The sequence below is a fragment of the Podarcis bocagei genome, assembly GCF_964188305.1.
Source record: "Podarcis bocagei genome assembly, chromosome: 18".
Classification (NCBI taxonomy): domain Eukaryota; kingdom Metazoa; phylum Chordata; class Lepidosauria; order Squamata; family Lacertidae; genus Podarcis; species Podarcis bocagei.
The window spans coordinates 4,084,313-4,109,363 of NC_138144.1; the positions used below are offsets into that span (position 1 = coordinate 4,084,313).

Here is a 25,051-nt window from a genome sequence, read left to right on the forward strand (position 1 = left end):
AGTCCTTTGGGGTAAAGCCACTTCCGAGCTAGGGAGGAGGTGGGGTTGCGGGCTTCACGCCCCTCCCCACACACGCGGGGGCTTTCAGCTCCCATGATACCAGGGGAATCCTCGGACGCATCACCACCCTGGACAGCCAATCGGCTGGCCCGGGAGGCGTGGCTGGCTCTATTTAGGGCAGGGCGGCCGAGGGTCTCCCTCTTTCCCGTTGCTCAGCTGACCTGTTTTTCCCTCCCCTCCCACCCGTTAGGCTAGGCTCTCTGACGTTGCTATGGACGTCGGTTGGTCGCCGTCAAGGGGCCTGGTAGGAATTTTCCCAACGGGCAGATTGGCACCAGCCACTTGGTTTTCGCCTACCTCGTAGCAAACCTTCACAACTCCCAGTATGGGCGGTTAGGCATTGGTAAGGGAATTATTATGCAGATGATGGGGGGGAAGGAAGCGCCATCACCTTCTCCCAAAACAAAGGGTAGTCCGGTAAAGGATTCTGGGGGGTCATGGCCTCGTCCTAAGCCTATGGAGGTGTGGGCCCACGGCACACCCCCGAGCGGTGACCCCGGGGGAGTTCCTAGTTGACGGGCATCAGTGGGACTCCCCCTACTGGTGGTTAACCCTTACCGGTCTTGCAGCAAGCGGGCTGAAGCCAGTTAGTTGATAGGACCAATGCCTAAGCCAATACCGCTCAATTCCTCTAATCAATAAAGTTGTGGCCTAATTTGACCCATTAACTCAAATTCTTGTGTCTTTATTTCTGTGGGGGAGGCGGGAACTCGCCACGCAACTAGACATTTTTAGCTCTTGGTTATGGCAGGGACACAAGGGCAGCCTGTCTATGTCAAGGTAGTTGAAGTCACCCATGCCTACGGCATAGACATGGATAGACAAACTGTCCACTTTTATGCCTTCCAGCGTCTTCTTTTTCCCATCATAAGTTCAGTTATCCACATATCTGCATAAGTTTGCAGGCTTGTTTTTTTTTTTTTTAAAGAACAGACGGAAAACTCATGAAAATTCAACAGCATTTTAATGTGAATTTCTTTTGATACACACTTTTGTATGCAATTGTGCCACAAATTCACATTTTTTTGCAAAGCAATTTGTTGTAAGATAATGCATTTTTGGCATGCTTTTTTAAAAACCATTCCTTGCATCAAAGGACACACTTTCCCCCCATTATGTGCATTCCCATAAACATGACTTGTCTGGAGACCTAAACTGCAAAATCTGGAGAAATGTGAATTTTAGAGAATGACTGTTTTTGGTGTGAACCGTGTTTCAGAAAGTGTGAACTTTCAATCCAGGCTGAATATTAAATGTCTCCTCCATCCCTACAACACATTGCGACAACCCACCGCTTAGGGGAGTTTATTCTGTGAAAAGGTTATTTGTGAGGTGTTGTGGGTGCCAAAATGTTTTGGATCTGCATCTAGGAATCCTAGAGGTTAGGGTGGTCTTTGGGGGGCTGATGAAATACAGAGAGGATCCCTTTAGAAATGGGATAAAGTCCTTCCCTGTTGGCTGAGAGGACCATGTCCCACATGAGCTTGTCCCAGAATGCAGGTTTCAATGGCAGGTCTGCGGGGCTCTGGGAGGAAGAGCCAGAGGAATCCTCTAAAGCAGAGGTGGCTGACATTTTGGCCATCCAGATGTTGATGGACTTCAACTCCCATCAGCCCTCACATTTGGCTAAACTGGCCAGGACTGATGGGAGTTGGAGTCCAGCCACACTGAGCGAGTCACAGGTCCTTCCCTCCTGATCTAAAGGAACATGATGCTATCCAGACATTTGGACCGTCTTTGGCTCTCCAGATGTTGCTGGACTCCAGCATCTGGGGGCCACAGTTCCTCCATCCCTGCATTAGGGGAAGTAAGGGAGAAGGGAGGAGCGGCTTGAGGGAGATGGAGGTCTGTGGAAGGGTTTTCTTCAAGGGGAATGGGAGGCAGTGAAGGAACTTAACCAAACACCATCCTGTATGAAACATCTGATAGATCTAATTTCGCAGCCATTGAGGGGCGCTCTCTCTCTCTCTCTCTCTCTCTCTCTCTCTCTCTCTCTGTGTGTGTGTGCGTGTGTGTGCGTGTGTTGTTGCAGAATGCAAGCCAAGCAGGTTATTCAGCCAGCAAAAGCATCAGGGGTGGGAAAGAAGGCACAATGTCACCGCGGTTGCTTCTTCTGTTCACAGATTCATGGTTCTCTTGATCCATGGAAGGTAGTAGGAGATGCGAGTGTAAATTCCAGGATAGCGATACAAGATGATTCCTTCTGCCACGCCATTGCACACCAAGGGGCCACCCGTGTCCACCTGTGGAGAGAAGAGAGAGATAAGACATGGCAGCTGGGGAAAGATTTGGATTCACCTTGTGGCGAACTCTGGAGCTTGAGCCAGGGCTAACGGCCAGGTTCCTGTTGGGTGGATTCTTCAATTCTGAGTGGAGATCTTGGTGGAAATTTCTCCTAATATATTGATTTTGGAGAGCAATGTCTTTCTAATCAAAAGCATTTTTGTACATCAGTTTTACCAATATATGCATTTACAGTGGTACCTCGGGTTACATACGCTTCAGGTTACAGACTCTGCTAACACAGAAATAGTGCTTCAGGTTAAGCACTTTGCTTCAGGATGAGAACAGAAATCGGGCTCCGGAGGCCCCATTAGCTAAAGTGGTGCTTCAGGTTAAGAACAGTTTCAGCTTAAGAACGGACCTCCGGAACAAATTAAGTACTTAACCTGAGGTACCACTGTATAGGTGCTCTTCCTGCTAATGCATTCCTTTATGTAAATATTATTTGAGTGGAGAACTATCCGGCCATTATAAAAGATAACCAATTTTCAGTTCTGCTATAAGTTCAGAAAGCATAAATCAGCTCTGCTTCTGTTTAAAAGGAGGATCGGACCTAGGGTGGCATCCCATAATACTATGATACACAATGAGTGTTGATTTCAGTGGGTCTGCTCTCAGTAGGACATAGGGCTCGCTTGTCCCGTCCGAGCAGTTTCCCCCTTGCCCCACTCCTTTCCCAGGGAAAATCAGCTCTTTAGCTCTAAATAGGAACAAACAGCAATCTGCAGAAAACTCCTTTCTTGTTTGCTCCACAGAGCGGTTTTCTCCTGGAAAAGCAGCGGGACAAGAGGAATTGTGCAGGAGCCCTTAGGAGGATGCAAGCCTAAATAACTCCAGCTTCGCTTTTGGGGACCCTTGGAGCCACTGTGAAGCACAGAAGTGAAGGGCATCATTCGACATCCACCCCTGGGAATTGGCAGACATTCTATGAAGCCACTGGGTTGGTCAGGCCAGGTGTAAGTAGACTGGCATCTGCCCATGTCTATTTTGCTGGAGAGAATAATCCCTCAGAAGGATCCCCAACCTCTGATTCTCCCACTCACTGCTTCTTCTGGCTCTCACCTTGAAAACAGTCTTGCTATGTCCCGCGGAACAAATCTTCCCGTAATTGTAATAGTGACGATACTTCCTCTTGCATCGACTACGGCCAAAGACAGTGATATTTGGTGACCAGCCTTTGTAAACCCAGTCCCATCCTGCCACGCTGCAGGGAGTCCCATCGGAGAGGTCACGGTCGAATTCGGGCAAGGGCAGGATCTGGACGTTTTCATTCAGAGTAGCCTTGGAATTCAGCTGCGGAAAGGAGAGATGGGAAAGAGCTCATTGATTTAGCATTGCTCAAGGAAGCCCTTGGGGCAGTCTGGTGCCTCTGAAATGGGGCACTTTGGGCAAAAAAAGTAGCAGAATGTATTCATAATACAGAATGATAATATTATGGCATGGATAATATAAATGGTTATATTATAAACACATGGTATTGTGTTTCCTGCTTGGCAGGGGGTTGGACTCGATGGCCCTTGTGGTCTCTTCCAACTCTTCTATGATTCTATGATTCTATGAATGGTCCACGTTCAACTATATGGTTGCACCAGCAAGAGTCCTGCCAATGCGATGGGGCTTCTCCACTGCACCCCCAAATCTGTGGTCAAATGTTCTATAGGGTGTTGTTTCTTTAGAAATCACGGGACTGGGGACTTTTTGAGAAATACAAGTCGTTGCAATATTCTGAAGAAATAGAGTGTCTTTAGCAACCGTGGTCTTGATGTTTGCCCAGGTGGGAGATGCCTGGCACTTAACTCTTCAGCCTCTTGACGGACGTGGGTTTTATTACCTCTGGTGGGACAAGAGGAATCGTGCAGAAGCCCTTAGCACAGGGGAGAGCAAACATTTTCAGCAGGGGGCCGGTCCACTGTTCCTCAGACCTTGTGGGGGGCCGGACTATATTTTGAAAAAAGAATGAACGAATTCCTGTGCCCCACAAATAATCCAGAGAAGCATTTTAAATAACAAATAACCCAGAGATGCATTCTGGCAAACATTTCAATACTAAAAGAATACAACTAAAAATGTTTTAAGATAAAAACTCCTACAAGCAGCCGACTAGTCCGAATTTAGTGATTTCTGGGTTGCCACGGAGGAGACTTTTGGTCATCCAATGCCAGGGTAAACTGCACAATGTCTACTTCACATTGGGAGGGAGGAAGACGCTTGACCCCTTCTGCCTTCAGGATCACTGACCTCGGGGGGAAGATAGAAGGAGAGATTGCTTGGAGCAAGTTACCTTGAGCAGACGGATATCGTTTGAGGAGAAGAGTTTCTCATATTGAGGGTGTGGGTAGTTAGCCACAACTCTAAACGCTTGCTGAGAGGGTTCTTCAGCGGAGATGTGATGTCCCCCCAAGTAGACATAATGGACGCTGGAAACAGAGCATCAGTTAGTGTCAGAGATCTTAGGACTCCGTCCCCTCCTGGTCCCCGTGCAAAAGACCAGGCTCCCTCCATACCACCATCTCTGTACCTTGATGGTTAGGTGGTCATCTATCATGGGTGCTTTAGCTGACCAGATGACCCTTGCAGTCCCTTCCAACTGTAAAGGTAAAGGTACCCCTACCCTTACGGGCCAGTCGTGTCCGACTATGGGGTTGTGTGCTCATCTCGCTCGAGAGGCCGTGAGCCGGCGCCGTCCGAAGACACTTCCAGGTCACGTGGCCAGCGTGACGAAGCTGCAGCGGCGAGCCAGCACCAGCACCGCACACGGAAACGCCGTTTACCTTCCCGCCGGAGTGGTACCTATTTATCTGCTTGCACTTAGGAGTGCTTTCGAACTGCTAGATGGGCAGGAGCTGGGACAGAACGACGGGAGCTCACCCCGCCGCGGGGATACGAACCGCCGACCATACGATCGGCAAGTCCTAGGCGCTGAGGTTTTACCCACAGCGCCCCCCGCATCCCACGTCCCTTCCGACTGTACAATTCTCTGATTCTATGACCATCCCTGCTAAAAATCAAGGAGGGATTAGTGAGACTTACCCCTCACAGTGCGCAGCCGTCATTACCCACTGGGGCGCCACGAGGAATCCGACACAGTTAGTGCCCCCAGTAATCCCCAAGTGAGCCATGTAGGGTCTGGGGTGGTGCCTGGCTTCATAGCCCCCAACAATCTCACTCCGCAATGGATCTGCAAGAAGCGTATGCAGAGATCAGCTCCTTCTCCTCCTCCTTGCATGTTCTGGGGTGTCCTCCACACATTCAAGGTTATTGAGGGAGCAAAAAGGATGGGTCACTGTCCCGATGAGCTTACAATTGGTTTTCCTAGCAAAGAAGTTAGCAAAGCGAAAGCAAAGAGGAGCCTTTGGGCTTTTGAATGGGAGGAGGATATCAGGGAGAAGAAACCCCATGGTGCATCATCTGCCATGGTGCTTTTACTCACCTGTAAGGGCTAAGGAGAAGGACAGGAGCAGTAGCAGAAGAACCTGGCAGAGTCTCCACATCTTGATGCTTGCCAAGGAGGGAGATGCCTGACGCTTAAGTCTTCAGCCTCTTGAATCCGTAGCTTTTATAGTCCCACTCTCTGGACCCCACCTTTCCCAGGAAGCCACAATCTAGACTGGAGATCTGATAGGCGAATTTATACACGTTTATCTTTTCTCTCCAGCCATGTGACCTCTCTTATCTTTTCTCTCCAGCCAGTTCGACGGATTGCTGTTTGTTCCGATTCAGAGGTAAAGAATGGGATGCAGGTGGTGCCGTGGGCTAAACCACAGAGCCTAGGACTTGCTGATCAGAAGGTCGGCGGTTCGAATCCCCGCGACGGGGTGAGCTCCCGTTGCTCGCTCCCTGCTCCTGCCAACCTAGCAGTTCGAAAGCACGTCAAAGTGCAAGTAGATGAATAGGTTCTGCTCTGGTGGGAAGGTAAACGGCGTTTCCGTGCGCTGCTCTGGTTCGCCAGAAGCGGCTTAGTCCTGCTGGCCACATGACCCAGAAGCTGTACGCCGGCTCCCTCGGCCAATAAAGCGAGATGAGCGCCGCAACCCCAGAGTCGGCCACGACTGGACCTAATGGTCAGGGGTCCCTTTACCTTTACCTAGAGGTAAAGAACTAGTTTTCCCTGGGAAAGGAGTGTGGCAAGGGGGAAACTGCTCAGACAGGACAAGCAAGCCCTAAGTCATACTGAGAGCAGACCCGCTGAGATCAACACTCATTGTGTCTCATAATATTATGGGATGCCGCCCTAGGTCTGGTTCACATTTTGAACACAAGCAGAGCTAATTTGTGCTTTCTGAACTAATAATGGAACTGAAATTCCATTTCACATAGTTATCGTTGGCCACTCAGTTAATATATACATAGTGGAATACGTTAGCAGAAAGAGCACCTATAAATGCATATACAGTGGTACCTCAGGTTACATACGCTTCAGGTTACACACTCCGCTAACCCAGAAATAGTGCTTCAGATTAAGAACTTTGCTTCAGGATGAGAACAGAAATTGTGTGGCAGCAGCAGCAGGAGGCCCCATTAGCTAAAGTGGTGCTTCAGGTTAAGAACAGTTTCAGGTTAAGAACGGAACGAATTAAGTACTTAACCCGAGGTACCACTCTATTGGTAAAACTGATGTACAAAAATGCATTTAATTAGGAAGACATTGCCTACCAAAATGTGTATTGTGAGAAATGTATATGTTGTCTTTTCAGTTTGCTCCTGCAAAAGAGGTTTTTTTTTTTATTAATCCTAAAAATAATAGGGCTATAAGAAAAATTACAGCAGGGGTGTCTACGGCTATAGGAATATTGCAGCCAGGGTGTGGGTGGCTGTTTTTAGCATATTTCAAACTAGCTGTGGTCAAACATTCTATAGGGTGTTGTTTCTTTAGAAATCACGGGGCTGGGGACTTTTTGAGAAGTACAAGTCGTTGCAATATTCTGAAGAAACAGAGAAATAGAGTGTCTTTAGCAACCGTGGTCTTGATGTTTGCCCAGGTGGGAGATGCCTGGCACTTAACTCTTCAGCCTCTTGACGGACGTGGGTTTTATTACCTCTGGTGGGACAAGAGGAATCGTGCAGGAGCCCTTAGCACAGGGGAGAGCAAACATTTTCAGCAGGGGGCCGGTTCACTGTCCCTCAGACCTTGTGGGGGGCCGGACTATATTTTGAAAAAGGATGAACGAATTCCTATGCCCCACAAATAACCCAGAGATGCATTAAAATCAAAGGACACATTCTACTCATGTAAAAACACACTGATTCCTGGGCCGTCCGCAGGCCAGATTGAGAAGGTGATTGGGCCGGATACGGCCCCCGGGCTTTAGGTTGCCTACCCATGCCTTAGCAGGATGCTTTGGCTTGTTGGATCTCCTAGCACAGACCTTCCCATCATTGCAATCTGAGGAGAACCTACAGCCAGAGATGGTGACATTGGTCTCGTAGATGCACAACTATAGGATGGGGCTATAGGATCTGGCTTACGGGCAGTACGTGTGAAAAGGATCTAGGGGGTCTTGGTGGACCACAAGATGAGCATGAGCCAACAGTGTGATGCAGCAGCAAAAAAGGCTAATGCAATTCTAGGCTGCGTCAATGGAAGTCTAGCGTGCAGATCAAGGGAAGTCATAGTCCCGCTCTCTTCTGCCTTGGTCAAACCACACCTGGAATACTGTCTGGAATACTCTTTCTGCTAACGTACTCTACTATGTATATATTAACTGAGTGGCCAAAGATAACTATGTGATCAAAGGTAACCGAATTTCAGTTCCGTTATTAGTTCAGAAAGAATAAATTAGCTCTGCTTGTGTTCAAAATGTGAACCAGACCTAGGGCGGCATCCCATAATATTATGAGACACAATGAGTGTTGATTTCAGTGGGTCTGCTCTGTATGACTTAGGGCTTGTTTGTCCTGTCTGAGCAGTTTCCCCCTTGCCACACTCCTTTCCCAGGGAAAACTAGCTCTTTACCTCTAGGTAAAGGTAAAGGGACCCCTGACCATTAGGTCCAGGCGTGGACGACTCTGGGGTTGTGGCACTCATCTCGCTTTACTGGCTGAGGGAGCCGGCGTACAGCTTCCGGGTCATGTGGCCAGCAGGACTAAGCCACTTCTGGCGAACCAGAGCAGCGCACGGAAACGCCGTTTACCTTCCCGCCGGAGCGGTACCTATTTATCTACTTGCACTTTGACATGCCTTCGAACCGCTAGGTTGGCAGGAGCAGGGACCGAGCAACAGGAGCTCACCCCGTCGCGGGGATTCGAACCGCCGACCTTCTGATCGGCAAGTCCTAGGCTCTGTGGTTTAACCCACAGCGCCACCTGTGTCCCATTCTTTACCACTGAATTGGAACAAACAGCAGTTCTGGGCACCACCTGCTCAAGGAGACCTCTGAAGGGAAAGGGGTTCATAGGCATCACCTGTGGTGAGGGTGTGTCCCCATTAGCTCCAGATGAGCAAATGAAAAACCACCAAGACGGCAAGAGCTGCTGGGACGATGTCCATGCACTCGGTCAGTGTACTCCCCACCGAAGCAGCACCTGTCTCTGCCAAACCTGCTCTGACCCTGCAGCTTGCCTGATTCTTGCATGTACACCAACCGCCCTGAAAAGGCCCTGACCATCCCAAAAACCCTTTGGCCACCACAGCTCCTCATGCTGCCACCTTTGGTCCTCCGAAGCTTGCTGGACTCCAGCTCCCGTCAGCTGCAGCAAACATGGCCAATGGGTGGTGAAATAGACTCGGAGTCGAGAGTGGATTTCATGCTCTTTCTTCAGCTCATAGTGGTGAGGAGGAATGGAAGTTCCCCCAGAATGTCTGCTTTATATGCATTATTTACACAGTGGGCCCCACGTGATTGGCTAATTCCAGGATTCACCTGTAGGCCAATCAGGTTGTGGATTCACTTCCACCTGGAGCTGGATTGGGTGGCTCCTGTGGACCAATCAGACCGGCTGCATTCTGGACCCTATTGTTCTAGGACTAATCAGACTGCTTCATTCTGGACCCTATTGTTCTAGGACAAATCAGACTGCTACAATCTGAATCCTATTGTTCTAGGACCAATCAGACTGCTGCATTCTGCACCCTTTTGTTTTAGGACCAATCAGACTGCTCCCTTTTGGTTCCTATTCAACTCAGTACATAACAGGTGGCTTGTTGCTTTTGCTCATCTGAAGCTAATGTGGACACACCCTCACCGCAGGCGATGCCTATGAACCCCCTTCCCTTCAGAGGTCTCCTTGAGCAGGGGGTGCCCAGAACTGGACACAGTGTTCCAGGTGTGGTTTGACCAAGGCAGAGTAGAGTGGGACTATGACTTCCCTTGATCTGCACAATAGACTTCCATTGATGCAGCCTAGAATTGCATTAGCCTTTTTTGCTGCTGCATCACACTCTTGACTCATGTTCATCTTGTGATCCACCAAGACCCCCTAGATCCTTTTCACAGTTACTGCTAGTAAGCCAGATCCTATAGCCCCATCCTATAGTTGTGCATCTACGAGACGAATGTCACCACCTCTGGTTGTAGGTTCTCCTCAGATTTCAATGATGGGAAGGTCTGTGCTGGGAGATCCAACAAGCCAGAGCATCCTGATAAGGCATGGGTAGGCAACCTAAAGCCCAGGGGCCGGATCCGGCCCAATCGCCTTCTCAATCTGGCCTGCGGATGGTCCAGGAATCAGTGTGTTTTTACATGAGTAGAATGTGTCCTTTGATTTTAATGCATCTCTGGGTTGTTTCTGGGGCATAGGAATTCATTCATCCCTTTTCAAAATATAGTCCAGCCCCCCACAAGGTCTGAGGGACAGTGGACCGGCCCCCTGCTGAAAATGTTTGCTCTCCCCCGTGCTAAGGGCTCCTGCACGATTCCTCTTGTCCCACCAGAGGTAATAAAACCCACGTCCGTCAAGAGGCTGAAGAGTTAAGTGCCAGGCATCTCCCACCTGGGCAAACATCAAGACCACGGTTGCTAAAGACACTCTATTTCTCTGTTTCTTCAGAATATTGCAATGACTTGTATTTCTCAAAAAGTCCCCAGCCCCGTGATTTCTAAAGAAACAACACCCTATAGAAAGTTTGACCACAGCTAGTTTGAAATATGCTAAAAACAGCCACCCACACCCTGCCTGCAATATTGCTATAGCCTCAGACACCCCTGGTGCAATTTTTCTTATAGCCCTATTATTTTTATGATTAATCAAAAAAATGTCCTCTTTTGCAGGAGCAAACTGAAAAGACACCATATACATTTCTCACAATACACATTTTGGTAGGCAATGTCTTCCTAATTAAATGCATTTTTGTACATCAGTTTTACCAATAGAGTGGTACCTCGGGTTAAGTACTTAATTCGTTCCGTTCTTAACCTGAAGCACCACTTTAGCTAATGGGGCCTCCTGCTGCTGCTGCCACGCAATTTCTGTTCTCATCCTGAAGCAAAGTTCTTAATCTGAAGCACTATTTCTGGGTTAGCGGAGTATGTAACCTGAAGCGTATGTATCCTGAGGTACCACTGTATATGCATTTATAGGTGCTCTTTCTGCTAACGTACTCTATTATGTATATATTAACTGAGTGGCCAACGATAACTATGTGAAATGGAATTTCAGTTCCATTATTAGTTCAGAAAGCACAAATTATCTCTGCTTGTGTTCAAAATGTGAACCAGACCTAGGGCGGCATCCCATAATATTATGAGACACAATGAGTGATGATTTCAGTGGGTCTGCTCTCAGTATGACTTAGGGCTATCTTGTCCTGTCTGAGCAGTTTCCCCCTTGCCACACTCCTTTCCCAGGGAAAACTAGTTCTTTACCTCTATGTAAAGGTAAAGGGACCCCTGACCATTAGGTCCAGTCGTGGCCGACTCTGGGGTTGCAGCGCTCATCTCGCTTTACTGGCCGAGGGAGCCGGCGTACAGCTTCCGGGTCATGTGGCCAGCAGGACTAAGCCGCTTCTGGCAAACCAGAGCAGCACACGGAAACGCCGTTTACCTTCCCACCAGAGCAGAACCTATTTATCTACTTGCACTTTGACGTGCTTTTGAACTGCTAGGTGGGCAGGAGCAGGGAGCGAGCAACGGGAGCTCACCCCGTCTCGGGGATTCGAAACGCCGACCTTCTGATCATCAAGTCCTGGGCTCTGTGGTTTAGCCCACGGCACCACCTGCGTCCCATTCTTTACCTCTGAATCGGAACTCACAGCAATCCGTCGAAATGGCTGGAGAGAAAAGATAAGAGAGGTCACATGGCTGGAGAGAAAAGATAAACGTGTATAAATTCGCCTATCAGATCTCCAGTCTAGATTGTGGCTTCCTGGGAAAGGTGGGGTCCAGAGAGTGGGGCTATAAAAGCTACGGATTCAAGAGGCTGAAGACTTAAGCGTCGGGCATCTCCCTCCTTGACAAGCATCAAGATGTGGAGACTCCGCCAGGTTCTTCTGCTACTGCTGTCCTTCTCCTTGGCCCAAACAGGTGAGTAAAAGCACCATGGCAGATGATGCACCATGGGGTTTCTTCTCCCTGATATCCTCCTCCCATTCAAAAGCCCAAAGGGGTCTTCCTAGGCTCCTCTTTGCTTTCGCTTTGCTAACGTCCTTGATAGGAAAACCAATTGTAAGCTCATCGGGACGGAGACCCATCCTTTTTGCTCCCTCAATAACCTTGAATGTGTGGAGGACACCCCAGAACATGCAAGGAGGAGAAGGAGCTGATCTCTGCATACGCTTCTTGCAGATCCATTGCGGAGTGAGATTGTTGGGGGCTATGAAGCCAGGCACCACCCCAGACCCTACATGGCTCACTTGGGGATTACTGGGGGCACTAACTGTGTCGGATTCCTGGTGGCGCCCCAGTGGGTAATGACGGCTGCGCACTGTGAGGGGTAAGTCTCACTAATCCCTCCTTGATTCTTTGCAGGGATGGTCATAGAATCAGAGAATTGTACAGTCGGAAGGGACGTGGGATGCGGGGGGCGCTGTGGGTAAAACCTCAGCGCCTAGGACTTGCCGATCGTATGGTCGGCGGTTCGTATCCCCGCGGCGGGGTGAGCTCCCGTCGTTCTGTCCCAGCTCCTGCCCATCTAGCAGTTCGAAAGCACTCCTAAGTGCAAGTAGATAAATAGGTACCACTCCGGCGGGAAGGTAAACGGCGTTTCCGTGTGCGGTGCTGGTGCTGGCTCGCCGCTGCAGCTTCGTCACGCTGGCCACGTGACCTGGAAATGTCTTCGGACGGCGCCGGCTCATGGCCTCTAGAGCGAGATGAGCACACAACCCCATAGTCGGACACGACTGGCCCGTAAGGGTAGGGGTACCTTTACCTTTACAGTTGGAAGGGACTGCAAGGGTCATCTGGTCAGCTAAAGCACCCATGATAGATGACCACCTAACCATCAAGGTACACAGCTGGTGGTATGGAGGGAGCCTGGTCTTTTGCACGGGGACCAGAAGGGGATGGAGTCCTAAGATCTCTGACACTAACTGATGCTCTGTTTCCAGCGTCCATTATGTCTACTTGGGGGGACATCACATCTCCGCTGAAGAACCCTCTCAGCAAGCGTTTAGAGTTGTGGCTAACTACCCACACCCTCAATATGAGAAACTCTTCTCCTCAAACGATATCCGTCTGCTCAAGGTAACTTGCTCCAAGCAATCTCTCCTTCTATCTTCCCCCCGAGGTCAGTGATCCTGAAGGCAGAAGGGGTCAAGCGTCTTCCTCCCTCCCAATGTGAAGTAGACATTGTGCAGTTTACCCTGGCATTGGATGACCAAAAGTCTCCTCCGTGGCAACCCAGAAATCACTAAATTCGGACTAGTCGGCTGCTTGTAGGAGTTTTTATCTTAAAACATTTTTAGTTGTATTCTTTTAGTATTGAAATGTTTGCCAGAATGCATCTCTGGGTTATTTGTTATTTAAAATGCTTCTCTGGATTATTTGTGGGGCACAGGAATTCGTTCATTCTTTTTTCAAAATATAGTCCGGCCCCCCACAAGGTCTGAGGAACAGTGGACCGGCCCCCTGCTGAAAATGTTTGCTCTCCCCTGTGCTAAGGGCTTCTGCACGATTCCTCTTGTCCCACCAGAGGTAATAAAACCCACGTCCGTCAAGAGGCTGAAGAGTTAAGTGCCAGGCATCTCCCACCTGGGCATGCATCAGGACCACGGTTGCTAAAGACACTCTATTTCTTCAGAATTTTGTAACGACTTGTATTTCTCAAAAAGTCCCCAGTCCCGTGATTTCTAAAGAAACAACACCCTATAGAACATTTGACCACAGATTTGGGGATGCAGTGAAGAAGCCCCATCGCATTGGCAGGACTCTTGCTGGTGCAACTATATAGTTGAACGTGCACCATTAATATTATCCATGCCATAATATTATCATTCTGCATTATGAATACATTCTGCTACTTTTTTGCCCAAAGTGCCCCATTTCAGAGGCACCAGACTCAAGCAACACTAAGCCAATGATCTCTCTCCCATCTCTCCTTTCCACAGCTGAATTCCAAGGCTACTTTGAATGAATACGTCCAGATCCTGCCCTTGCCCGAATTCGACCGTGACCTCTCCGATGGGACTCCCTGCAGCGTGGCAGGATGGGACTGGGTTTACAAAGGCTGGTCACCAAATATCACTGTCTTTGGCCGTAGTCGATGCAAGAGGAAGTATCGTCACTATTACAATTACGGGAAGCTCTGTTCCAATTGGCAGAGCAAGACTGTTTTCAAGGTGAGAGCCAGAAGAAGCAGTGAGTGGGAGGATCAGAGGTGGGGGATCCTTCTGAGGGATTATTCTCCTCTCCAGCAAAATAGACATGGGCAGATGCCAGTCTACTTACACCTGGCCTGGCCAACCCAGCGGCTTCATAGAATGTCTGCCAATTCCCAGGGGTGGATGTCGAACGATTCCCTTCACTTCTGTGCTTCACAGGCGCTCCAAGGGTCCCAAAAGCGAAGGTGGAGTTATTTAGGCTTGCATCCTGCTAAGGGCTCCTGCACAATTCCTCTTGTCCCGCTGCTTTTCCAGGAGAAAACCGCTCTTTGGAGCTGAATTGGAGCAAACAACAAAGGAGTTCTCTGCAGATTGCTGTTTGTTCCGATTTAGAGCTAAAGAGCTGATTTTCCCTGGGAAAGGAGTGGGGCAAGGGGGAAACTGCTCAGACGGGACCAGCGAGCCCTATGTCCTACTGAGAGCAGACCCACTGAAATCAACACTCATTGTGTATCATAGTATTATGGGATGCCACCCTGGGTCCGGTCCTCCTTTTAAACACAAGCAGAGCTGATTTATGCTTTCTGAACTTATAGCGGAACTGAAAATTGGTTATCTTTTATAATGGCCGAATAGGTCTCCATTCAAATAATATTTACATAAAGGAATGCATTAGCAGGAAGAGCACGTATACAGTGGTACCTCAGGTTAAGTACTTAATTCGTTCCCGAGGTCCGTACTTAACCTGAAACTGTTCTTAACCTGAAGCGCCACTTTAGCTAATGGGGCCTCCTGCTGCTGCTGCAGCGCCGCCGGAGCATGACATCTGTTCTCATCCTGAAGCAAAGTGCTTAACCTGAAGCACTATTTCTGGGTTAGCAGAGTCTGTAACCTGAAGCGTATGTAACCCGAGGTACCACTGTGAATGCATATATTGGTAAAACTGATGTACAAAAATGCATTTGATTAGAAAGACATTGCTCTCCAAAATCAATATATTAGGAGAAATGTCTACCAAGATCTCCACTCAGAATGGAAGGATCCACCCAACAGGAACCTGGCCGTTAGCCCTGGCTCAAGCTCCAGAGTTCGCCACGAGGTGGATCCAAATCTTCCCCCAGCTGCCATGTCTTATCTCTCTCTTCTCTCCACAGGGGATCACGGGTGGCCCCTTGGTGTGCAATGGCGTGGCAGAAGGAATCATCTTGTATCGCTATCCTGGAATTTACACTCGCATCTCCTACTACCTGCCATGGATCAAGAGAACCATGAATCTGTGAACAGAAGAAGCAACCGTGGTGACATTGTGCCTTCTTTCCCACCCCTGATGCTTTTGCTGGCTGAATAACCTGCTTGGCTTGCATTCTGCAACGAAACACACACAAACACACACACACACACACACACACACACACACAGAGAGAGAGAGAGAGAGAGAGAGAGAGAGACCCCTCAATGGCTGCGACAAAGGAAGATCTATCAGATGTTTCATACAGGATGGTGTTTGGGCAAGTTCCTTCACTGCCTCCCATCCCCTTGAAGAAAACCCTTCCACAGACCTCCATCTCCCTCAAGCCGCTCCTCCCTTCTCCCTTCCTTCCCCTAATGCAGAGATGGAGGACCTGTGGCCCCCAGATGCTGGAGTCCAGCAACATCTGGAGAGCCAAAGACGGTCCAAATGTCTGGATAGCATCATGTTCCTTTAGATCAGGAGGGAAGGACCTGTGACTCTCTAAATGTGGCTGGACTCCAACTCCCATCAGTCCTGGCCAGTTTAGCCAAATGTGAGGGCTGATGGGAGTTGAAGTTCATCAACATCTGGATGGCCAATATGTCAGCCACCTCTGCTTTAGAGGATTCCTCTGGCTCTTCCTCCCAGAGGTCCGCAGACCTGCCATTGAAACCTGCATTCTGGGACAAGCTCATGTGGGACATGGTCCTCTCAGCCAACAGGGAAGGACTTTATCCCATTTCTAAAGGGATCCTCTCTGTATTTCATCAGCCCCCCAAAGACCACCCTAACCTCTAGGATTCCTAGATGCAGATCCAAAACATTTTGGCACCCACAACACCTCACAAATAACCTTTTCACAGAATAAACTCCCCTAAGCGGTGGGTTGTCGCAATGTGTTGTAGGGATGGAGGAGACATTTAATATTCAGCCTGGATTGAAAGTTCACACTTTCTGAAACACGGTTCACACCAAAAACAGTCATTCTCTAAAATTCACATTTCTCCAGATTTTGCAGTTTAGGTCTCCAGACAAGTCATGTTTATGGGAATGCACATAATGGGGGGAAAGTGTGTCCTTTGATGCAAGGAATGGTTTTTAAAAAAGCATGCCAAAAATGCATTATCTTACAACAAATTGCTTTGCAAAAAAATGTGAATTTGTGGCACAATTGCATACAAAAGTGTGTATCAAAAGAAATTCACATTAAAATGCTGTTGAATTTTCATGAGTTTTCCGTCTGTTCTTTAAAAAAAAAAAAAACAAGCCTGCAAACTTATGCAGATATGTGGATAACTGAACTTATGATGGGAAAAAGAAGACGCTGGAAGGCATAAAAGTGGACAGTTTGTCTATCCATGTCTATGCCGTAGGCATGGGTGACTTCAACTACCTTGACATAGACAGGCTGCCCTTGTGTCCCTGCCATAACCAAGAGCTAAAAATGTCTAGTTGCGTGGCGAGTTCCCGCCTCCCCCACAGAAATAAAGACACAAGAATTTGAGTTAATGGGTCAAATTAGGCCACAACTTTATTGATTAGAGGAATTGAGCGGTATTGGCTTAGGCATTGGTCCTATCAACTAACTGGCTTCAGCCCGCTTGCTGCAAGACCGGTAAGGGTTAACCACCAGTAGGGGGAGTCCCACTGATGCCCGTCAACTAGGAACTCCCCCGGGGTCACCGCTCGGGGGTGTGCCGTGGGCCCACACCTCCATAGGCTTAGGACGAGGCCATGACCCCCCAGAATCCTTTACCGGACTACCCTTTGTTTTGGGAGAAGGTGATGGCGCTTCCTTCCCCCCCATCATCTGCATAATAATTCCCTTACCAATGCCTAACCGCCCATACTGGGAGTTGTGAAGGTTTGCTACGAGGTAGGCGAAAACCAAGTGGCTGGTGCCAATCTGCCCGTTGGGAAAATTCCTACCAGGCCCCTTGACGGCGACCAACCGACGTCCATAGCAACGTCAGAGAGCCTAGCCTAACGGGTGGGAGGGGAGGGAAAAACAGGTCAGCTGAGCAACGGGAAAGAGGGAGACCCTCGGCCGCCCTGCCCTAAATAGAGCCAGCCACGCCTCCCGGGCCAGCCGATTGGCTGTCCAGGGTGGTGATGCGTCCGAGGATTCCCCTGGTATCATGGGAGCTGAAAGCCCCCGCGTGTGTGGGGAGGGGCGTGAAGCCCGCAACCCCACCTCCTCCCTAGCTCGGAAGTGGCTTTACCCCAAAGGACTGTGTCCTAGAACACCTGGCCGCCTCAGGGGGGCTCAGGCGGGGCTTCCTCTTAAGTGGCCCCCTTTATGCGTCAGTATTGTTGAACCAGGTGGGAGCAGTGACCGTAGTGCTATTAAATTAAAGCCACGTCCACAGGGCCAATTGCCAATGTCAGAAGGTGGTGTGGTTGCTCGAGGGTAAACAGGTAAGACTCCGGCCTGTCTTTTCCAGGCTTTATTCTTGGTGCAACAGTGAAGAGCGTCCTAAGTTCATGTCTGGCTCAATCGCTAGCAGAATCTGGGAGTGGTTGGCCTTTGTACCTCCCCCAGCATAAAAGCCGTGTGACCCCCAGCCTTTTCCGCCCCTCCCTGCGCCGAAGCCTACTGCGCACAATGGGCGCTGGCAAGGGCGCGCTTCCCGCCTCTCCGGTGTGCTCAGGCAAACAACAACAACACATTTGTGTGGGTGCATCAGCAGTTTATTGTGAATTACTCTTGAGATACAGAGTTGCATGCAAGTTTGCCAAACTCGCGCGTCTTTGCAAAGCGATTCCCCCAAAATAAGGCATTTGGGGCAGGCTCCTTTCACTGCTACGCACACTGACAGACACACCTCATTCCAGTATCTGCATTTTGGTGCACTAGACTCGCCTGGAGAGCCAAACTGCAAAATTCAGAGGAGGGCGAATTTGAAAGTGTGAATGAGGGAGGTTCAATCTTACCTTTGAGCTGAATTTAATTTCCCCTCTGTCCCTCTGGTATATCACCCCGAACCATTAGCCTGGAGGAGTTTTGGCATGTGAAATGGTAAACTGGTAACTTTTAACTCTTCCCCCCATTTAAAATGCTTTTTGGTGCCAAGGTCCTTTGTATGATTGTCTAGGAATCCTAGAGCTCAGACCAGTGATTTGGACATCGAGGAAATGCACAGAGGAAGTCCCCTAGGGCTGAAATGAAATGTCCCCTCTTGAAGAGGGTGAGAAATTCCCACAGTCCTGGCCCTCCGTTGTCCCAGAACACAGCGTCCAAATCTATGCCAGGCTGAAGAGGGAGGATGGAGGAAGGTCGAATCATCTAAAGGGAGGTGCGGTTAATCTTTTGGCCATCCAGACGTTGATGGATGTTGATTGATGGCCATGTTCTCTGGGGCTGATGGGAGTTGGAGTCCAACAACATCTGGAAGGTGACAGGTTCGCCTCCCCTGACCCAGAGGACCAGGAGGAGATCTGTGGAGCTTTGGTCAGTCCAGACATTTGGACAACGGTGGAGAACCTTTGGTCCTCCAAAGATTGCTGGATTCCCATCAACTGCAGCAAACATGACCAATGGTCAGGGATAATGGGAGTTGCATCTCAGCAACATCGAGAAGGCCAGAGGTTCCTTTTCCCTGTCTTAGGAGAAACCAGGCAGGGTAGGAGGAGTCGCTTCAGGGATTCAGGGGCATATGGCGCTCTGAGAGATTGTTCTGGCCGTATGGGGACAGGGAGAGAGAAGGGACAGAACAGTTGTAAAGGAGAAGAAGGGCACCTTTTTCAGATGAGAGAGATGGAGCAGTGAAGGTCGGGGGAAGAGGTATGATGGGGAACACGGTCAGGGAAAGGAGGTGAGCGGTTTTCTTGAAGGGGATGGGGAGGGACTGAAGGAACTTGTGGAAACCAAATCGTGTACGGAACACCTGATACATTTGCAGATGTTGAGGGGGGTCAGTGTGTGTGTGTGTGAGTGTGGTTGCAGGATTCAAGCCAAACAGCTTATGTAGCAAGCAGAAGCATTAAAGGCGAGAAGAAGGAGGAGGTCTTCCTTCTCCTCTTCACTTGGCCATGGTTTTCCTGATCCAAGGAAGGTACTGGGCGATGCGAGTGTAAACGGCAGGAGGGCAGGGGTTGCTGTAGGAGAGGATTCCATGCGCTACGCCGTTGCACACCAAAGGATCACCCATCTCCCCCTGTGGAAGGAAGGAAACAAAGATGGCAGGTGGGGGAAGATTTGGCTCCACCTCAAGGAGGACTTCAACTGCAACAACATTGGCAAACCTCCCAATTCCTGTTTCTCTCTTGTTTTGAATATTCCTGATATTTAAACTCGGCTCCCCACTTTTGTACAGCGCTTCATAGTTTTCTCTGAGTCCACACACAAATACATATTGTATTGACAGGCTTCCTTCTCCTGTGAGGAGCTCAGATATGGCTTCCCTTCCTCTCCCTGTCACCCAGAAAACAACCCTGTGAGGTACACCGGCTGGGAGCTAGTTACTAGGCCCCAGGGTCCCTTGGGGAGCTGTGTGGCTGGGGATTGGCATGCGCATGTTTCCTGAGATTCCTGTATGGCAGGGGAGCAGACCTCCCCCACCCTTGGGGGTCCCTTCAAACTCTACATTTCTATGATTCCACCATCTGTGTTGGGGGGCATTTGACTCTTGGAGGCTCAGCCCTGAGGCACAGAAATGAAGGGCAGCAATCCCCATCTGCCCAGTGACTGACCTCTGCCCACGTCCATTTTGCCGGAGAAGAGGGTTATCCCCTTTCCTCGCTTGGCTCCAGCTGTGGCAGCATCTGCAGCTGTGGCTGAGTGGGAGACAACCCCGTCCGAAACCGTGACAATGATGAGCTAATCATTCAAACCCATGAGGACTGGAATCTCCATTTGGTTAAAACCAGAGCTCACTGATAGAGCACTTGCTTGGCGTGCAGAATGTCCCAATGGCATCCCCAGGTACGGCTAGAAATGTCTGCTGCTGTTTGCCAGAGCAGGCATTACTGAGCTGTTCCTATGCATCTCCCGGGGCGAGGGAAGGGAAAGCTAGTTTCCTAGGTTTCTATTTATCATTAGGTTTCCATGCATACATACACATTCTACGTATTTTCCTCCACCTGCTCCCACCGCGGCTTCCTATTTCCCCTTTTCCAGGCTGCGGATCCTGTCCAAAAACAGGACGGTGCTCCTTCTGCTCCCCTTCTTCTGGTCCTGCCGCCTGCCGTTTCTGCTGACGCTTACCTGTGTAAATGACTGAGACTGATGGCCTGCACAGATCTTTCCATCGTCGATCTTGGGATAGAACTTCTGGCACTTGCGTCGGTCGTAGATGCTGATGTTGGCCTCATAGAGCATATTAGGGCAATTTTCCTTATTCGGGCTCCAGCCGGCCACAGTGCAGTGCGTCCCCTCAGAGAGGTCTCTGCTAGATGTTGGCAATGGCAGGATGCGAATGTTTCCATTCAGACGAACCTTTGACTTCAGCTGGGAAAAGGAGAGGGAAATGAGGCAGAAATGAGCGCCTTAGCGTTGCAATAGGAAGCCCTTGAAACCTGTTCCTTTATGAATGCAGAACTGCATTCATAATACAGTGGTACCTGTGGTTACATACGCTTCAGGTTACATACGCTTCAGGTTACAGACTCTGCTAACTCAGAAATATTGCTTCAGGTTAAGAACTTTGCTTCAGGATGAGAACAGAAATCGTGCTCCAGCGGCGCATTGGCAGCAGGAGGCCCCATTAGCTAAAGTGGTGCTTCGGGTTAAGAACAGTTTCAGGGTAAGAATGGACCTCCAGAACATATTAAGTACTTAACCCGAGGTACCACTATAATGAACTCTAATAAATAGTGAGAGTCCCATGGACTGCAAGAAGATCAAACCTCTCCATTCGGAAGGAAATCAGCCCTGAGTGCTCACTGGAAGGACAGATCCTGAAGCTGAGGCTCCAAGACTTTGGCCACCTCATGAGAAGAGAAGACTCCCTGGAAAAGACCCTGATGTTGGGAAAGATGGAGGGCACAAGGAGAAGGGGGCGACAGAGGACGAGATGGTGGGACAGTGTTCTCGAAGCTACCAGCATGAGTTTGACCAAACTGCGGGAGGCAGTGGAAGACAGGAGGGCCTGGCGTGCTCTGGTCCAGGGGGTCACAAAGAGTTGGATACGACTAAACAACAACAACAATAAATAGTGATAATAATCCGATCATACTAATGACCAAAGAGCTGGATTCAGCTGAATGAGTCCATTATATTTCACACATGGGGATGGAAGGAGACATTTAGCTGCTTCTGCCTTCAGGATCGGGGCCCTCGGGGTTGCTTGCAGAGTGAGAAAAAGGCTTGGGGTGAGGTACCTTGAGCAGACGGATATCATTTGAAAAGGTGTTGTCCTTAAACGTATAATTTTCGTGCTTGTAGGATTTGGCCACGCTGTGATACGTTATGGCAAGTGTGGGGTAATGTGCTCCCAGGACAACCTTATCAAAACTGGAAACCAAGCAACAGTCAGGGTCAGAGATCCCAAGAATCAGTGCTCTCCTAATCCCTGGGCAAAAGACCAGCCCCCACCCCACGGCCCTTAATAACAAATTATTATTATTAGTAGTAGTAGTACATCGCCCATCAGGCTGGGATGCCCCAAGCACTCTGGGAAACTTCCAACAGAATATACAAAAACACAGCAGAACATCAGACATTCAAAGCTTCCCTCCGCAGGGCTGCCTTCAGATGTTTACGGAAGGTCATAACTTTGTCTATTTCTTTGACATCTGATGGGAGGGCATTCCACAGGGAGGGCGTCACTACCAAGAAGACCCTCTGCCTGATCCCCCATAACTTCGCTTCTCTCAGTGAGGGAACCACCAGAAGACCCTCGGAGTTGGATTTAAGTGTCTGGGCTGAATGATGGGGGGGGGGGAGAGACGCTCCTTCGGGGATACAGGGCTGCGACTATTTAGGGCTTTAGTAAAGGTAAAGGTGAAGGGACCCCTGACTATTAGGTCCAGTCGTGGCCGACTCTGGGGTTGCGGCGCTCATCTCGCTTTATTGGCCGAGGGAGCCGGCGTACAGCTTCCGGGTCATGTGGCCAGCAGGACTAAGCCGCTTCTGGCGAACCAGAGCAGCGCACGGAAACGCCGTCTACCTTCCCGCCAGAGCAGTACCTATTTATCTACTTGCACTTTGACGTGCTTCCGAACTGCTAGGTTGGCAGGAGCAGGGACCAAGCAATGGGAGCACACTCCGTCATTGCGGGGATTCGAACCACCGACCTTCTGATCGGCATGTCCTAGGCTCTGTGGTTTAACCCACAGCGCCACCCGCGTCCCAGGGCTTTCGTAGCCAGCACCAATTGTGCTCAGAAGCATACTGAGAGCCAATGTAGATATTTTGGGACCGGTGTTGTGTGGTCCTGGCAGCCACTCCTGGCTACCAGTCTAGTAGCCACATTCTGTATTAGTTGTAGCTTCTGAGTCACTTTCAAAGGTAGCCCCACGGAGAGCGCATTGCAGTAGTCCGAGCAGGAGATGACCAGAGCATGCACCTCTCTGGTGAGACAGTCTGCGGGCAGGGAGGGTCTCAGTCGGAGTACCAGAAGGAGCTAGCAGACAGCTGCCTAGGCCCAGAATTGCCCTATGCCTCCATGGACAGCTGTGAGTCCAAAATGACCCCCAGGCTGCACACCTGGTCCTTAAGATGTTTTTTTAGGAAGTTGTTTAACAACCGTTTTTCCCCCAGCTGGTCTGCGGAGACTCCCTCACAAAGGGAGGCATTCACCACCCTGCAGAGCCCATTGCCCATCCCTGTCTGGCTCGCTTTTATGCGCCACGATGCGCAAGGATCACGGAGGCAGGGGGTTGATTTCACTCCAGGCAGCCTGTCCACATCCTCACAGGTAACAGGTTGAAATTCATCCCATGCAATTTGACTAGACGGAGCAATGGCACGTTCCTGCCCTCCCCTGCTCCCTTCCAACAATTAGCTTTACCCTCGATGATCACCACTCCTACAAAAAGAGGAAGGCCTTAGGGATACTTACTTTTTGCAGCGTGCAGAAGTCATGACCCACTGTTCTCCCACGAGGAATCCGCCACAGATGCGTTTGTTCTGGAAATTCAGCAAGGCAGCCATGTAGGGTCTGGAGTGAGGACTGGCTCCATTCGGGCAATGACTCTGCCTCTGCAGTGGATCTGCAAGAAGCATATGCAGAGATAAACTGCACCTCCTGCTTCTTCTTCTTACAAATTCTAGAGCCTTGTTGTTTCTGAGCCCAGTTCAAAATTCTGGAGCTGCCTTGGCCCTCTATATCTGAAGGAGAGTCACCACCCCCATCGCCTGAGGTCCAGCAGGCATAGGCAAATTCGGCCCTCCAGGTGTTTTGAGCCTACAACTCCCATGATCCCTAGCTAACAGGACCAGTGGTCAGGGATGATGGGAATTGTAGTCCCAAAACATCTGGAGGGCCGAGTTTGCCTAGGCCTGTTCTAGAGTGTTGTCGTTCCTGAGAACCACCCAAAAGGTTGGTGCTGACCTTGAAAGCCCTAGACGGCCCCGTCCCCTGATGGAATGAGGTTGGCATAGCCCCAAAGAGTAGAAGATATTGGCTCATGAGTTGGTGGGTTTTCCTCACCTGTTTGGGCCAAGGAGAAGGACAGCAGTAGCAGAAGAACCTGGCGGAGTCTCCACATCTTGAGGCTTGCCAAGGAGGGAGATGCCTGCGCTCAACTTTTCAGCCTCTCGACCCCTTAAGCTTTTATTTCCTCCAGCCTCTGGAACCCACCTTCTCCAGGAAGGCACAGTCTAGACTTGAGATCTGATAGGCAGGCTTATAGTTTCTCGTTGGCCACGTGGCTGATCCCACCATGAACGGCAATCAGATAGTCCGATGGGGAGACTGGAAAAAGTGAGAAATGGAGTCATCCCGGAATTGGAGACTTTTTACGCAAAAGTTTATGAAATCAGAGTAATGAAGACAATGTATTCATTAAAGCAAAATCAGAGACCAGCTTTTGGAAATCTCAAGTGGCTGCTATTATTATTATCTTACTATTATTATTTATTAAATTTGTATACTGCCCTTCTTTCTGACAGGAGACTGGATTCCTAACGGTTTCTATGACTGCTAAGAGACTTTCCAGTCTGCTTGGAAACTGATGAAAAGACCGGAGGTTGTGGTGGTTCTGTGCTGAATTCATATGGTCTTAAATGCCAAGGATTGTTGAGAGCCTAGAATCAGAACCCGCCCCTCCCCAACCCTCTTTTTGTGGTTGGTTTAGAAAGGTGTATGAACATTAGACGGTGCAAGTTGGTCAGCCCAATGGTCTACCTGAAACATCATCCTGCTCACAAAGTCGCCAACCAGGTGATTCTGCAGGAGCAGCCCAAGAGATTTCCGGCCCCTAAGCTGACCCACACAATGGCACTTCTCCCAGCTAGGGAAGAAGGAAGATCTCCTATTTGCTAAAAGGCCATTGCCGAGGCAACACTGAGGCAGGGGCTGTAGAAGAGTTGGCAGATCTAAGCTCCAAGGGGCACGCCATGGCAATCCCTGCCACTATGACAGGCTGGCAGCCACTTCACCCCATGCCACTCAGGCATGGGAACAACTGTGTTGGGGATGTTGGGATACTGCCAGGGAGACGGAGGCATCAGGCAGGCCCCCAGTCATCTCCAGACGATCACCGGTCTCCCGCATAGCTGTCTACTGTCCCTTATTTGGTGGGAAACTCCCTTATCCCATCGCCGTTTCCTGCTGCTGTCCCTTATTGACGATGTCTCTTAAATTTCCCGGGTTTCAAAGGAAGCAGCTCCTCTCCCTCCC

General features: G+C 49.7%; 3 protein-coding genes across 4 annotated transcripts; 1 reads left to right on the forward strand and 2 right to left on the reverse strand.

The window, feature by feature from the left end:
* Window positions 1-1,541: 1,541 nt before the first annotated feature.
* Window positions 1,542-23,972, reverse strand: LOC308577673 (complement factor D-like). Of its 2 annotated transcripts, XM_081178064.1 has the most exons (6): window positions 23,901-23,972; window positions 5,774-5,816; window positions 5,374-5,521; window positions 4,625-4,760; window positions 3,406-3,636; window positions 1,542-2,303 (listed from the first exon to the last, which is right to left on the reverse strand). In XM_081178064.1, exons 1-6 carry the CDS (start codon window positions 23,916-23,918, stop codon window positions 2,178-2,180), a joined length of 702 nt encoding a protein of 233 aa, XP_081034190.1. In that variant the 5' UTR covers window positions 23,919-23,972; the 3' UTR covers window positions 1,542-2,177. The 2 variants fall into 2 exon arrangements, with proteins under 2 accessions (XP_081034190.1, XP_081034189.1); XM_081178063.1 differs by lacking the exon at window positions 23,901-23,972 and having other exon boundaries at window positions 5,774-5,906.
* LOC308577700 (complement factor D-like) lies at window positions 12,041-15,958 on the forward strand. Its single transcript, XM_081178118.1, has 4 exons — window positions 12,041-12,210; window positions 12,824-12,959; window positions 13,823-14,053; window positions 15,190-15,958. Exons 1-4 carry the CDS (start codon window positions 12,122-12,124, stop codon window positions 15,313-15,315), a joined length of 582 nt encoding a protein of 193 aa, XP_081034244.1. The 5' UTR covers window positions 12,041-12,121; the 3' UTR covers window positions 15,316-15,958.
* Window positions 17,936-23,942, reverse strand: LOC308577666 (granzyme-like protein 2). Its single transcript, XM_081178056.1, has 5 exons — window positions 23,861-23,942; window positions 23,270-23,420; window positions 21,588-21,720; window positions 20,473-20,715; window positions 17,936-19,423 (listed from the first exon to the last, which is right to left on the reverse strand). The coding sequence occupies exons 1-5, from the start codon at window positions 23,916-23,918 to the stop codon at window positions 19,289-19,291; spliced, it is 720 nt and encodes a 239-aa protein (XP_081034182.1). The 5' UTR covers window positions 23,919-23,942; the 3' UTR covers window positions 17,936-19,288.
* Window positions 23,973-25,051: the final 1,079 nt, after the last annotated feature.

What these genes read in the sequence shown, in the direction of transcription:
- LOC308577700 (XM_081178118.1), top strand. Translation starts at nt 12,122, where the DNA reads ATGGCTCACTTGGGGATTACTGGGGGCACTAACTGTGTCGGATTCCTG. An exon ending in ACGATATCCGTCTGCTCAAG is followed by an intron (nt 12,960 to 13,822) that starts GTAACTTGCTCC and finishes TCCTTTCCACAG; the next exon opens with CTGAATTCCAAGGCTACTTT. An exon ending in AGAGCAAGACTGTTTTCAAG is followed by an intron (nt 14,054 to 15,189) that starts GTGAGAGCCAGA and finishes TTCTCTCCACAG; the next exon opens with GGGATCACGGGTGGCCCCTT.
- LOC308577666 (XM_081178056.1), bottom strand. Translation starts at nt 23,918, where the DNA reads ATGTGGAGACTCCGCCAGGTTCTTCTGCTACTGCTGTCCTTCTCCTTG. An exon ending in ACTTCTGCACGCTGCAAAAA is followed by an intron (nt 21,721 to 23,269) that starts GTAAGTATCCCT and finishes CTTGGTTTCCAG; the next exon opens with TTTTGATAAGGTTGTCCTGG. An exon ending in AGTCTCAGTCATTTACACAG is followed by an intron (nt 19,424 to 20,472) that starts GTAAGCGTCAGC and finishes TTCCTTCCACAG; the next exon opens with GGGGAGATGGGTGATCCTTT.
- LOC308577673 (XM_081178064.1), bottom strand. An exon ending in CTTCTCCTTAGCCCTTACAG is followed by an intron (nt 5,522 to 5,773) that starts GTGAGTAAAAGC and finishes CGCTTCTTGCAG; the next exon opens with ATCCATTGCGGAGTGAGATT. An exon ending in ACGGCTGCGCACTGTGAGGG is followed by an intron (nt 4,761 to 5,373) that starts GTAAGTCTCACT and finishes CTCTGTTTCCAG; the next exon opens with CGTCCATTATGTCTACTTGG.